General features: G+C 42.5%; 1 protein-coding gene and 1 long non-coding RNA gene across 2 annotated transcripts in view; both read left to right on the top strand.

Annotated features, from left to right (window-relative positions):
* The window catches only part of lig (ubiquitin-associated protein-like lingerer), a 57,740-nt gene that overhangs the window by 22,031 nt on the left and 20,299 nt on the right, over positions 1-15,410 (top strand). The window contains exons 9-14 of the mRNA XM_028301286.1: positions 2,296-2,394; positions 2,987-3,083; positions 6,159-6,271; positions 6,845-6,928; positions 8,034-8,141; positions 8,714-8,839. Of these exons, the coding sequence (XP_028157087.1) occupies positions 2,296-2,394; positions 2,987-3,083; positions 6,159-6,271; positions 6,845-6,928; positions 8,034-8,141; positions 8,714-8,839 (627 nt within the window). The remainder of the gene's footprint in view (positions 1-2,295; positions 2,395-2,986; positions 3,084-6,158; positions 6,272-6,844; positions 6,929-8,033; positions 8,142-8,713; positions 8,840-15,410) is intronic.
* On the top strand, positions 9,715-12,247 carry LOC114350469 (uncharacterized). The gene is made up of 3 exons (XR_003655699.1): positions 9,715-9,784; positions 11,164-11,251; positions 12,208-12,247. It is a non-coding gene; the product is annotated as an uncharacterized LOC114350469 (long non-coding RNA).

Below are 15,410 nucleotides of genomic sequence, written 5' to 3'. Positions count from 1 at the left end.
ATCTTTTTTCTGCGTATAGGTAATACCTCAAGGGTGGTCCCATTTAAATTTAATAATAGAAAAAACAACCCCCAAGGGTGGAAAATTGGGGATGAACTTTTTTATACGCAATATCTCCGCCGATTATAAATCAATTTGAACGATTATTTTTTTGTTGAATAGGTATTATAAAAAGGTGGTTTCATGCGAATTTGAAGAAAATATTTCACCCCCAAGGGTGGAAAATTGGGGATGAACTTTTTTATACGCAATATTTTCAATTTTTAGTTTTTTTTGTGTTCACGCATTTGAAGTCTGTTTTTTTTTTTTTAAAGTTAATTATAGTAAACCAATTACTGAGCTGTTGCCGTTTTGCATTGCTGCAACACACATTTCTGTATAAAGTATGTACCGTACCTATATTGTATGTCATACTGTTTTTTTTTCTTTTTTTTTTTCTGTCTTACCATACCATGTCATAATTATTGTCCTAAGGGTACTATTTTATCCTACTTTTGATACTTTCTGTTTGTAATGTGTGTTTCTGTTATGCAAATAATAGTTTTATCTATCTATCTATCTTAAATCCATTGCCTCGAATTTTGCGGCAAGATGTTTTGCGTATTAATATATCAAGTGTATAATTATATATATTTTTCGGCAAATGCGCGATACTGAACCGAAAAGCGGCGTAACGTGTATTTATTTTTTCATTAGTGATGCAACGAATACTATTTATACGAATACGAATATTAAATCTTTTGCGGCGAATACGAATACATACATAGTCATGAAATGCTCATTAATCCAACTTATATTATGGTTTTTTTAGTAATTAAAATTTACAAATGACAATAACTGTAACTGATCACAAAACAAAATAATATTTGTACAATCGACCTATGCTATTGACTGTCAAATTCTGGAAAAGAACGATAATTGAATGAATGAAATGAATGAATTTGACCCCGGGCTCAGAGTACTTTGTTACATACTGACCGGCGCTTTCCCGTCGTTTCGCTGTAGCTATAGTGTTTGGATACCTACTTTTTTAATTATTTATTTACCGAATATGAATATTCGGTAAATATCTACTATTCGGCGAATACGAATATTCGTATTCGTTGCATCAGTATTTTTTATGTATCACCAAGGGGGAGCCAATAAAAATGCCAAAAGAATCAACGGCCCCTAAGTGCTACCTTTATTGGAACAAATCACTCATCGCTGTTGAACTAAAATCGTTATGTAAAAGTTCCTCTTTTTCTTCTCAGTGGATGAAAAAGGACAGCACAATATCAATAGCTGTCCACAAACCAGTTAAAAGGCATGTTAACCCAATCAAAATACGGCTAGACTGATTTTAGTTTAACCACAGAATAATAATAAGTACTACGTACAGAAGTTTTACTTCGCGAAGGTATTTAAAAAAATGTATGCTCAATGTCATTAACAATATGGTGTAATTTAGCCTGTCTCAAGAGTCAAGCACCATTTTGTTGACAAACGTCAGTGATCGGCACTGCGCCGAAGCTATAGGGCTGACTTCGGTAAAATGATGTGACGTGAGGTGCCAAACTGCGGAAAATGGCGGAGGAAATACATGATTTAGCATGAATTATCATGAATAATATTAACTACTTATTTACCTCTCAGTGTCTTGAGGCAACTTAAAAAAGTACATTCTGTGTTTTTATTATTATTTAGGCAGTTAAATACTGCACAGTATTTAGTACACCATTTTCTTTATTTTCTTCCATCATACACAAGAATACGCGTGCGTGAGTCAATGTTCGCTCGTATGTGAGGCCTTGTCGAATAGTATCCTGTAAGCACCATTTTGTTGACAAACGTCAGTGATCGGCACTGCGCCGAAGCTATAGGGCTGACTTCGGTAAAATGATGTGACGTGAGGTGCCAAACTGCGGAAAATGGCGGAGGAAATACATGATTTAGCATGAATTATCATGAATAATATTAACTACTTATTTACCTCTCAGTGTCTTGAGGCAACTTAAAAAAGTACATTCTGTGTTTTTATTATTATTTAGGCAGTTAAATAGTGCACAGTATTTAGTACACCATTTTCTTTATTTTCTTCCATCATACACAAGAATACGCGTGCGTGAGTCAATGTTCGCTCGTATGTGAGGCCTTGTCGAATAGTATCCTGTAGGTGGGCCATCGTGCTTGTTTTGTTTTCGATGTAAACTCGCGGAGATGAACAGGCCTGGTTTAACCAATACTTCGAAAAGAGGTTAGAGATAAGTAAATAGCGAAAGGAGTTTTTTTTCTCAAAATTTGTGTTTTTTACAGCAAGTGACGTCACAAGCGGAAACTCAGCCGGTGTCAAGTAGTCACGAAACAACAACGGAAGCGCCTACTACTACTAATTACCCTAATTCTAATAGTATGGTGAGTACTTAGTAAAAGTAGAGATCTTTGGGAGGCCTTTGTCCAGAAGTGGGCGTCATTTGGCTGGAATAACAAACGAATTTGTAAAATTATAGCCTGACTTTATATCAATTGAAATCACAAGAAACTATGCCAATAACTTGACTCAAATCGTTGCTTTCCATTAATTAGGTAAGGAATAGGCCTAAAGTTGTGATTAGAGGAAGTTGCTACTCTGTGACGCAAAAATTACTGCACGTATTTTGATAAAACTTCACAACACATACATCAGTAGGCCTAAGATGCGCGCCGTGATAATTTTTATCGACGTCAAAATGTATGGGGACAATCGATAAAATGGCGTGATAACCACTAATTTATCGGTTCCATAGGTCGCTGGTTCATATCTGGCTCGAAGGACCATTTATTTATGTATTGTGTCAATAAACCTATTCTATTCTATTCTTGTGCACATAAACCCCACGATACATAAGGCGAACTTAATGCCGTATGTACGTCTTAATAACTGATAAACGTACTCTTATTTATTTAATTAATCTCTACATCTTCCTTCGAATTCGATTGATATCTCCCTTGTATTGTTTTGTTCCAGCAACAGTTAAGCGAGACGCTCTCGTCGGTGGTGGAATCAGCGCCAACGACGCAAGCGCCCGTCACGACAGAATCTCCAGTCACCAACGCCACCTCATGTAAGTGTTGTTATACGCTGGCTCCATATGTTGGCCCCAACGTTGGTACCAATTACCAACGGCATTCATCCAACGTCTGGATCTAAAAATAGCTTGTTAAAACGTTGGTATACGATATGCTTTCACCAACGCTACGTCATATGAGTGTTGTTATACTGACTACGTTGGTCCCAATGTTGGTACTAAGTCCCAACGACATTCGTCCAACGTCTGGATCTAAAAATAGCTTGTTCCAACGTTGGTGCGAATACGATATGCTTTCACCAACGCTACGTCATATGAGTGTTGTTATACTGACTACGTTGGTCCCAACGTTGGTCCCAAGTCCCAACGGCATTCGTCCAACGTCTGGATCTAAAAATAGCTTGTTCCAACGTTGGTGCGAATACGATACGCTTTCACCAACGCTATGTCATATAAGTTGTTGTTATACTGACTACGTTGGCCCCAACGTTGGTATCAAGTCCCAACTGCATTCGTTCAACGTCTGGATCTAAAAATAGCTTGTTCCAACGTTGGTGCGAATACGATACGCTTTCACCAACGCTATGTCATATAAGTTGTTGTTATACTGACTACGTTGGCCCCAACGTTGGTATCAAGTCCCAACGGCATTCGTCCAACGTCTGGATCTAAAAATAGCTTGTTCCAACGTTGGTGCGAATACGATACGCTTTCACCAACGCTATGTCATATGAGTTGTTGTTATACTGACTACGTTGGTCCCAACATTGGTACTAAGTCCCAACGACATTCGTCCAACGTGTGGATCTAGAGAATAACTTGTCCCAAGCAACGTTGATGTGAATAACATAATTATGCTTCATACTTTGTGTGTTGTATTGTTGACATGGGAAAGTCAGAAATTGATGCTGAAAGGGGGTATAATAAAAACTTTTTGGCATGTAGATATGTCTTATAGTTAGTTAAATCAACGTGGGGACTATCCCACGTAAGCTTTTGGGGAATCAAGTAAAAGTTGGGAGTTTTCACAGGAATAAGACCGACAGGATAGAATAAGATCGAAAATATTATCTTATTTCTGTATGAATGCTCTACATACTCTTCTTATAGTCGGCCAGAAAAATGCTTTATCTGCCCATTTTATAAAGTTAAACTTTAAGCAATAATAGTTCTATTGCCTCCTATCAACTTACAATCTTAAAGCAATACGATAGAGCACATTCTCGGCCGGCTGTGCATTACTCTTAGGTACGATGCCCAATCCGGACGAACATGAATGACAGAAATGTCACTTAATCAGTTGTAAGCAATTACGACTCTAAGAACTGTTAATAAAATTATATTTTCTTTACGGCCGTGTGAGTGCTCTCCGACGCGCTCCGCCGCGCGCCGGTCAATGGGCATCGTACCTTAGACTAGGCGTAGACCATCAATTTTTAGTTGGCCGATAGTTGTGCCTGATTTTAAATTGTATGAAGAATCGGCCAAATCGAATCGGCGTAGTGTGCGCACTTCCATACATGCCCATACTGATCAACTGCCCGACTAAACTATCGGCCGATAAGAAATCAATGGTCTGCGCCTGGGCTTCGAACGCACAGCGCTAGAGCAGCCCGGTCTGTGCCGGCGCTGCGTACAAGCCGTGCCAGAGCGACAGGCTTGCGTGACGTCCGCCACGCTTCGTGTTGGGTGATGGTTGCCGGGTCGGACAGTTGTGCTTTATTTTGTGTGTTTTTATGTGTTTTGTGACCATTTGCATGGTTTTGGGTGTTTTAACCGCTATTTGAAAAGAAAAAATGAAATTTTTGGTAATAAATAGTACATACTACAGATGCTAGCACGTCAGATTATGAATTATTATTAAAGCGCATCTATTACAACATAATAATGTGTTGCAACTTGCAGTGTAGCTTGATGTGCCGTCGTCTGTACAGCTACGAACCAGACTACAACAAAAATGTTAAATGTTTCCAATAGATTTTGAATTTAATGTCAATGGTGTTAAGTCCAAAATCGGTGCCAAATTTTTTTCTGAACTGAATTAAAACCATTTCATTTTACACGCCTCGGCTTTTCTGATTGTTGTTTCTTTCTTATAGCCTGACCAGGAACATAAAAACCCTCGCCATGTTGCGGAAAACTAATGGTACTAATTTCTTTTAATGGCAACAGTAACTGAAAACTTCATTGACATGTCACCTTGCATGTCAGTCTATTGCTGTCAAAGTGTAAACAAACTTTATTTTAAATGTGCGCAATTGATTTTGTGAATGAAATTGCTAAAATCTTTTTATAGTCGTGAAAGAAAAGTGGTTCACAATGTGTTAAAGTATTTGTCGAAGAGAAATACCAAGGGTTCGGACAATATTTTCATTGAATAATGTTTCCGACAAAGGTTGTCAAATTGACTGACATGTTTATCGTATAGTACAGTCCACTATGAAAATTAGCTGTGGTTTGTTTCAACTACCTATTTTAAAGTTTTTTGTCTCTTTCTAAGTGTTGAATTTTATGGAATTGGATAGAAGTACCGAGTTTGAAGCGTTCATGAGCAGACATTGCAGTTGAATATTCAAGTTCTGAATTTGGTTATTGATGAATAATAAAATAAATCCTACTAGCTCGATTGATTGTTTCATTTAATTTATTTAAACCAGGTTACCTATAATAATATTTTTTCGTTAATTTATGAAAATATCAAATTAGCCCGTAATCCTGAATCCTGATACATAAAGTTAGCCTATTAATTTAACACAGGTACGACTGTACTCAGTGTTGCACTATCAAATGCAATTGACGCGCCTCTATGCCAGGGTTTTTATGTTCCTGGTCAGGCTATACTCTCTTTACGTTACATGATCTTGTCAAGTGTCATAATTGAAATTTACTATAGTCTGGTCTGTGAGTACGTAGAATTTTGTCCAATGACCCCAAGCTACCCATCCTTGGACAAAATTCTACGCGCTCACAGACCGGGCTTTAGTCATGTTTGCGAGCATAATGTAGCGCGAAAGTTTGACGATTACGACGATGCTTTATGATGGCATATGACGTCACCTAGACGAATAATAAAATGTAAACGTACCTTAACGCTGACGTATGCTTCCGCAGCGGTGGAGAAGCAGTTAAGCGCAACGATGAAGCAGTTGTCAGTGTCAGCAGCGGACGCAGTTGCAACAACGGCCGCGCCGCAGCAGCACCTAAGCTCACACCATAGGCCCAAGGTATGCTTACCAATAAACTAACATCAATTTACATTATAGTTTGGTTGTATTTTACGTCAAGACAAAGTAAAAACTTAGTAAAATGTATACTAGGTGTAGTTTATTACATTAACAGTTACTATACACAACTTTGACTGTTTGCAATAAGAACCACCTATAAAAAACTCGACAGCTATCTTAGATGGCGCCATTGACGAGTGACAGGACCTTACTAGCCAGTGGTACGAACTTGGGTGAGTGTAAATCCAACTTGGAGTGACAGGAGGATTACCGTATTTGCACTCACCATAGGGCTGAGTGTGAGTTAACATCAAAAGTACTCACTAGTGAGCGCGTTAAAAAAATATATGAAAATTTTACTTCTTGAAAGTTTACGCTAGGCGCGCTGTACAATCTGTCATACATTTAATGTAATTTTTTATGCGCTCACTAGTGAGGACGATTGATGTAAACTCACACTAAGCCCTCAGTTAGGTGCCCCTTGCGTGTAAGGTACTCACTCGCTAGTAGTTGGACAGTGGCGCCAAATGGTGAGCACATAGACTAGTCCTGATTGTTTTGTTTTGCCAACAGCAGACGGGCGCGCAAAATGTGTACGCACAGCACGCCGTCAGTCATCATCCGCCTGTATACGGAGCCAACGTCTACGCGCCGCAGGTAACTTACAACTACCCTCCTTTTACGTTAGTAAAAAGATACACATAAAAGACCATAGCGTTCCCTTAAGGAGTATTGTTTTGGCTAATGTCCCGATCACGCATGACATTTCTTTTGAGTATGCGTAAATCATTCCAGCTCAATAGCCACTTAAAATGTGATCCGCGCGTTATGCCTACATTTGACATTAATTAAGTTTTTTGTTTAGACTTTGTTGAGAGATAAATCTGTTCATACCGTCTAGGTTTAAAAACTCCATCGGTTCCAAAACAAAATGTCCGCATAAATCATTCGATGTCGACCGTAAGGCCCAGAACAGACGGTGAAACGCAACTGCAAAGAAACTGCAACTGCTAGTTACTTTTGAGTTGCATCTAAGTTTTTGCCATAGCGACCGTTGAGAGACCACACCTGACGCGACCAGTTTGAAACTTTCAGTTTCATTCATCAGAATCATCAGAAAGTTGCAGTTTTGCAGTTACGTTTCACCGTCTGTTCTGGGCATTAGCACTGAATAATAATAAGTACCACGTACAGAAGTTTTACTTCGCGAAGGTATTTAAAAAAATGTATGCTCAATGTCATTAACAATATGGTGTAATTTAGCCTGTCTCAAGAATCAAGCACCATTTTGTTGATAAACGTCAGTGATCGGCACTGCGCCGAAGCTATAGGGCTGACTTCGGTAAAATGATGTGACGTGAGGTGCCAAACTGCGGAAAATGGCGGAGGAAATACATGATTTAGCATGAATTATCATGAATAATATTAACTACTTATTTACCTCTGTGTCTTGAGGCAACTTAAAAAAGTACATTCTGTGTTTTTATTATTATTTAGGCAGTTATATATTGCACAGTATTTAGTACACCATTTTCTTTATTTTCTTCCATCATACACGAGAATACGCGTGCGTGAGTCAATGTTCGCTCGTATGTGAGGCCTTGTCGAATAGTATCCTGTAGGTGGGCCATCGTGCGTGTTTTGTTTTCGATGTAAACTCGCGGAGATGAACAGGCCTGGCATTAGTCACACCGTAAGCCCTGTCGGTATAATGTCCCATCCTCTACATAAGTTAATTTTTTCTAATCCGCTTCATTTGCAGGTGAACTCAACGAACGCGTCGCTAACGGGCGCAAGCGCAGCCATGACCGCCGCGTATCCGTCTAGCGTCACGCTCACGCAGTACCAGCCCATGATCAACTCATACCAGGTCGGTGTTAGCACTTACAACTCCATAGAGGTTGTATCGGCTACACAAATAAACTCCGACAAACGTTACTTCGAAATTACGGTACTCCGACACTACTGAATATCGACATGACTTTACTTCGACATCACTTTCTGAGTAGTGTAGTGTCCGATCGTCGAGTCAGATAGCCAAATTTTTCATTCAAAATATTGTCACGGACCTATTACCTGTTCTTCGCATAATTTTAATACCTTATTCATACCTATAATAAGGCTGTGCCGCGCGCCGATTCCTTCAGTACCGTGCAAACAAAGGTGATCGGTGGATGTCACCGGTGACATTTCCCGGAATCCGAGTCACGAGTGGCCGCCACAGATGGCATGTCGCTACTAGCTACACGTGTGCAGCGATTCCATACAAACCATGTTAAAAATTGTGTAAACGTTTTGTTGTTGCCGGTCATCGGTACCGTGGCCCGTTTATTCAGTCTACCAAAACTGTAGAGTCAATCTTTTAAATCGTGAATACAATAATAAATGTGTTGTTTCTTATCTGAATATTTGTAATGACCTGTTTTGCAATTTTCTGTGCAGCAAACGTCATCGTCAGCGGCAGGCTACGGCGGCAGCGCGCTGTACACGGCGGCGCCGTACTACGCGCCCGCTGCGCACGCGCCACACACGCCGCCTACGAAGCATTCGCACGCGCCGCACGCACAGGTGAGAATAATAATAAGTACTACGTACAGAAGTTTTACTTCGCGAAGGTATTTAAAAAAATGTATGCTCAATGCCATTAACAATATGGTGTAATTTAGCCTGTCTCAACAGTCAAGCACCATTTTGTTGACAAACGTCAGTGATCGGCACTGCGCCGAAGCTATAGGGCTGACTTCGGTAAAATGATGTGACGTGAGGTGCCAAACTGCGGAAAATGGCGGAGGAAATACATGATTTAGCATGAATTATCATGAATAATATTAACTACTTATTTACCTCTCAGTGTCTTGAGGCAACTTAAAAAAGTACATTCCGTGTTTTTATTATTATTTGGGCAGTTAAATACTGCACAGTATTTAGTACACCATTTTTTTTATTTTCTTCCATCATACACGAGAATACGCGTGCGTGAGTCAATGTTCGCTCGTATGTGAGGCCTTGTCGAATAGTATCCTGTAGGTGGGCCATCGAGCGTGTTTTGTTTTCGATGTAAACTCGCGGAGATGAACAGGCCTGCCTCAGCCTCGAGTTTAGTGGGCAGCTCGCGCGGCGCTTTAGCGGCGAAGTGTTGTGTTCGGGGTTGTGTTGTCGAGATATGCCCGCTGAACTCGAGGCTGAGGCCTTAAGGTCGAGATCAGCGCGGCTCCGGCAGCGCGCTGTACACGGCGGCGCCGTACTATGCGCCCGCTGCGCACTGTTATGAGCCTCTGGGGATTTGGGTTTTAAAAAAAAAGAACACGAGATTAAAAGGATAAGACAGCCGTCTAGTTCGGATGGTGGAATGAGACTGACTTGGAAATGCGAGGTATCGCAGGCTATGGATGAAAAAGGATGAGTCGGCAAAAGGCGGAATGTCAAGTAAGCAATATAGGGTGCGAGGGCTATCTGTAACAGCACGCGCCACACACTCCGCCCACCAAGCATTCGCACGCGCCGCACGCACAGGTGAGCCTTGTGTCGAGGCTTTAAGGTTCAGATTCGAAAAACGTGGTAGGTGGACTAACGACCTTATAAAGGTAGCAGGGAAGCGCTGGACGCAGGCCGCTACCAATCGATCAACATGGAAAGCATTGGGGGAGGCCTGTGTTCAGCAGTGGACGTCCTCGTTTCAGCCAAATGACGTCCACTGCTGGACAAAGGCCTCCCCCAAGGTTTTCCACAATGAACGGTCCTGCGCTGCCCGCATCCAGGCTCTTCCCGCGACCTTTACCAGATCGTCGGTCCACCTAGTAGGAGCCCTGCCCACGCTACGTCTTCCAGCCCGTGGTCGCCACTCGAGAACCTTCCTGCCCCAACGGCCATCGTCTCTACGAGCTATGTGCCCCGCCCACTGCCACTTGATTTTAGCAATTCTGCGAGCTATGTCGGTTACTTTGGTTCTCCTGCGGATCTTAGGTGAGCCTTGTGTCCGCACCTTAAGGTCGAGATCAGCACGGCTCCGGCAGCGCGCTATACACGGCGGCGCCGTACTACCACACACGCCGCCCACCAAGTACACGCACGCGCCGCACGCACAGGTGAGCCTTGTGTTAAGGCCTTAAGGTTCAAATGCGTTTGAGCATCGAAAAACGTAGACAAGGTTGACTTATTAAGATAGCAGAGGCGCTGGAAGCTAGCCGCAGGCGCAACAAACCGGCCAATCTAGAAATCAATGAGGGATCGTATAGGCCAGGGGTGGCCAACCGGTCGATCGCGACTTACGCCCGTATTCACAAACATTACTATGAAGTCTCACAGTGCACGTGGACGCACAGGGTAACACACGAACCAATCACAGAGCTCTATTCAACGCTCTGCGTTCGATTTGCTGCTTCACTTAAGCAAGCACCGTTTGTGAATACGGGCGTTAGTCCAGTCGATCGTGGTAAGGCAAAAAATACTACATGATTGTGTACTAAGCTATGCTGTTTCATTTAAGATTTCAAGATATGTAAGTGGTAGATCGCCCAGGGTTTCGTTAGAAAACGTAGATCTTTTGTCTAATCAAGTTGGCCACCCCTGGTATAGGCCAAGTTCATTAGTGGACGTTCTGTGACTGAAATCATGATGGATGATCAAAGGCAGCCAAAGCCGTGACCGAGACGAGAGACCTCGACCGTTACATGACTTAAAACTATGTATAAACATTAGTTTGCGAGCGAAACCGAGACAGCTTAGTCAAGTATAGGTCACGATCTCCCATCGCATTATCTTGTCTCGATCGTTTGAGTTTGGCAACTACTGCGTTTAATTGCGGTTAACACTGCTGTAACGCAAACTTAAAAATAAACTGCAAATATTGATTTTAATAGTTGTATTGACCGTCATAACGTTTTTGTCCGCAGTACGACAGTTCGGTGACGCCAAGCAGTAGCCTAACGAGCACGTCCACGACACAAACCTCCACAGCCAAAGTAGCCACAACCACCACATGTGAGTACATTGTGTAGTATTATCGATAAGTTAAGTTCTACTTGTATACTTTTCTTTCAAATAAAAAGTGATCAAGAAATCTAGACAAGGAAAGGATCTGGGTAGCGCAGGCCCGGTCGTTGTAGAAACATTGGTGGAGTCCTTTGTTTAGAGTTTAATGCTTTTTTCTGTGATAAAAATTCTAGAGTAACTGTCTGTGCAATTTTTTCTCATGTTTAAACCACAATCAATATAAAAAATTTTGAGTTAAATGAGTCATGTTTGTGACTTTGGCTACTTTAAAGATTTAATAAGCTAAATGGTGCCACCTCCCGTTCCCATCGTTGCAACTCTTGTGTGGCCAGGATCTACAGCTGGGTCTCCAATGAAACCCAATTAGTGAAGGTTGAGTAGTCACGGGAATGGCAAATTGTCTTGGAATTCGCAACTAATTTAATCAGAAGAATGTAGGAGTCCGAAATGTAATATCGGCTTCCCTCTATTGTAAATCGGGAGACGAGATGGGAGGTGACTGTAAAGGTATCAACCTCTTTTAAGAATGGGATATTTATTAGTTAGGGGTACTTATTAAGTGAGTCATTAACTTTTTGTCAGCCTATAGTTGGGTTAAGTTGTTAATCAGTATGGACATTGGAAATGTATGAAAGTGTGCACATTGGTATCGGCCGATTCTTCATTCAAATTAAAATATTGGCCAACTAATAGTCTGTTGTCTGCGGGGTGTCTAAGACAAGTCTTTTGAACCGAAATAACCCACCACCACCCATGGTTCTTCCTGCCTCACGGCGTACGAACCGAATCTCGGGAGAGCGCGCGGGTACTTGCTCTGGGCTCTTTTCCCCGGGCGCTTTGCTTGACTTCCTACAAATTTGTCTGATCCATGTCCCTTCTCATAGTCAATTCTCCCCCTTCTGGGGCTTGACACCACAAGTCTTTTGAACCGTGCTTCTCCGCAGCGCACGCAGCAGCAGCAGCAGCAGCAGCAGCGGCAGCAGCAGCGGCGGGCAGCGCGGGCAGCACGCACCACGCCAGCGCGGCCAGCACCGCGCCCGCGCCCGCCGCCAGCGCCGCGCCCGCCGCCATGTCCAACGCAGGTACTCATTACTTTATAACTAAAGTCCGGTCGCCGACCACGTACAATTTCGTCCAATGACTCGAAGCTACCCACCCTTATCGCTCTCGGCTAGGCGGCGGCGGCGGCTATGGGCTCCTTTATTATCCTACTTCCTACTAATATTATAAATGCGAAAGTTTGTATGGATGTCTGGATATCAACATGTTTGTTACTCTTTCACGCAAAAACTACTGAACGGATTTCGACGAAACTTACAGTATTTTTTTTATTTATAAGGCATAACATTATTATTATTATTGTTTATAGCCCAGAATAACATATAGGCTATAATTTATGACGATATGTGACAAACTGAATTTCAATAAATAAATAAGACGTGAGAAATATTTACCAAAAAGCGCCATCTATCAACATTCTTTTTGACGTTCGTAAATATATTCATGCGGACGACGAAGCCGTGCAACGCCATTTATCAAGCGCTGTTCAAAGATATTGAAATTTTATTAAATAACGAAACGTATTTGAATCACAGTAATATTAGTTAAAACGGGGTCCACGCCTACGAAGTCGCGGGCGGCCGCTAGTGGACAATAAAGAATATATTTCCAAAATTAGAACCTCTGTTCTTTTCTTTGAATGTTTATGAATGAAATCCATCTTTGTCTCCGTAGCGAACATCGCAGGCGCGGGCTACGCGGCGGCAGCGTTATACGGCGCGGCCGGAGTGGGCGGAGTCGGCGGCGTGGGCGGAGTCGGCGGAGTGGGCGGAGTCAGCGGCGTGGGCGGGGCCACGGGCGCCTACGCCGCCTACGACGAGCACCTCATGCGGAGTACTAGCACGCTGCCACACCATATGGTGAGTGGAGTTANTTCGGCCGTAAGAACTGTTAATAAAATTATATTTTCTTTACGGCCGTGTGAGTGCTCTCCGACGCGCTCCGCCGCGCGCCGGTCAATGGGCATCGTACCTTAGACTAGGCGCAGACCATCGATTTTTAGTTGGCCGATAGTTGTGCCTGATTTTAAATTGTATGAAGAATCGGCCAAATCGAATCGGCGTAATGTGCGCACTTCCATACATGCCCATCTGATCAACTGCCCGACTAAACTATCGGCCGACGAAAAATCAATGGTCTGCGCCTAGGCTTCGAACGCACAGCGCTAGAGCAGCCCGGTCTGTGCCGGCGCTGCGTACAAGCCGTGCCAGAGCGACAGGCTTGCGTGACGTCCGCCGCTTTGTGTTGGGTGATGGTTGCCGGGTCGGACAGTTTTGCTTCATTTTGTGTGTTTTTTGTGACAACTTGCATGGTTTTGGGTGTTTTAACCGCTATTTGAAAAGAAAAAATGAAATTTTTGGTAATAAATAGTACATACTACAGATGCTAGCACGTCAGATTATGAATTATTATTAAAGCGCATCAGTGTCTATTACAACATAATAACGTGTTGCAACTTGCAGTGTACAGCTTGTTGTGCCGTCGTCTGTACAGCTACGAACCAGACTACAACAAAAATGTTCAATGTTTCCAATAGATTTTGAATTTAATGTCAATGGTGTTAAGTCCAAAATCGGTGCCAAATCTTTTTCTGAACTGAATTAAAACCATTTCATTTTACACGCCTCGGCTTTTCTGATTGTTGTTTCTTTTCTGGGATCGTTCTTACTCTCTTTACGTTACATGATCTTGTTTAAAGTGTCCTAATTGAAATTTACTATAGTGACTACACCGACCGAGTGAGCACGTAGAATTTTGTCCAATGACCCCAAGCTACCCATCCTTATCGCTCGCGCGTAATTATGTTGCTATCGCGCATGGGTGCGGCGCAAGGATGGGTAGCTAGGGGTCATTGGACAAAATTCTACGTGCTCACAGACCGGGCTTTAGTCATGTATGCGAGCATAATGTATCGCGAACATTTGACGATTACGACGATGTTTTAAAAAGACACGTGACGTCACCTAGGCGAATATAGTGTGAATGTACCGTAACGCTGACGTATGCTTCCGCAGCGGTGGAGAAGCAGTTAAGCGCTTCGATGAAGCAACTGTCAGTGTCAGCAGCGGACGCCGTGGCCACGACTGCAGCGCCGCAGCAGCACCTAAGCTCACACCATAGGCCCAAGGTATGCTTATTAATAAACTATAGTTTGGTGGTATGTGCATCACATAAAAGTAAAAAGGTAGTAAACATTTTAGGTGTAGTCTGTTTTATATTTTTCAGATAAATTAACTTTTATCTACAAACTAACGCTGAGTTGCATCACCTTATTTTAACCGTAACAATAACTGCTGCTTTTTGTATCGAGTTTGACAGATTTTTGACATTTGTCAAAGTTAAAGTAAGATGGTGCCACTCGGCTTAAGTTTGACATATTTTAACAGTTACTGTATTTTAGTTGGGCACTCTTGTCAGAGTGGTCGTAGTTGCGCTGACGAGGCACACGGTAGGGTGTTTGATGTCCTCTCCGAGGGTAGCTCTCCTGGCGATGCGCTTCCATTTCTGACGGTTAGAGATGTCGCGAGTACACGTATCAGTTACTGGTTATGTAACCTTTAAAAATCGCTACCTTATTTGCGCTAACTAGATGGCTCCATTGACGAGTGATAGGACCTTACCAGCCAGTGGTGCCAACTTGGTGAATGAACGTACTGCAAAATCCATCTTGTGTGAATTTAAGCGACAGGAGGACTAGCGTCGTTAACAGGTGTGCACTCAAGTGACAGAAGAACTTTTGTATTTGCACTTACCAGGATGGTGCCCTTGTAAGGTACTATCACTCGCTAGTAGCTAAGACAATGGTGCTAAATAGAGCGTATAGACTAGCCCTGATTGTTTTGTTTTGTTCACAGCAGACGGGCGCGCAAAATGTGTACGCACAGCACGCCGTCAGTCATCATCCGCCTGTATACGGAGCCAACGTCTACGCGCCGCAGGTAACTTACAACTACCCTCCTTTTACGTCAATAAAAAAGATATCGAAAACGGAGAATAGGAGTATTGTTTTGGCTAGTGTTATGAGCACAGATCTTGAGCGCATTTTTGACCAATACAACTACAGAATGACATTTCTTTTAAGTAAACT

The sequence above is a fragment of the Ostrinia furnacalis genome, unplaced genomic scaffold, assembly GCF_004193835.3.
Source record: "Ostrinia furnacalis isolate ACB-3 unplaced genomic scaffold, ASM419383v2 OfSCF0907, whole genome shotgun sequence".
In the NCBI taxonomy this organism is placed as follows: domain Eukaryota; kingdom Metazoa; phylum Arthropoda; class Insecta; order Lepidoptera; family Crambidae; genus Ostrinia; species Ostrinia furnacalis.
This window is presented reverse-complemented; position numbering and strand designations above follow the sequence as displayed.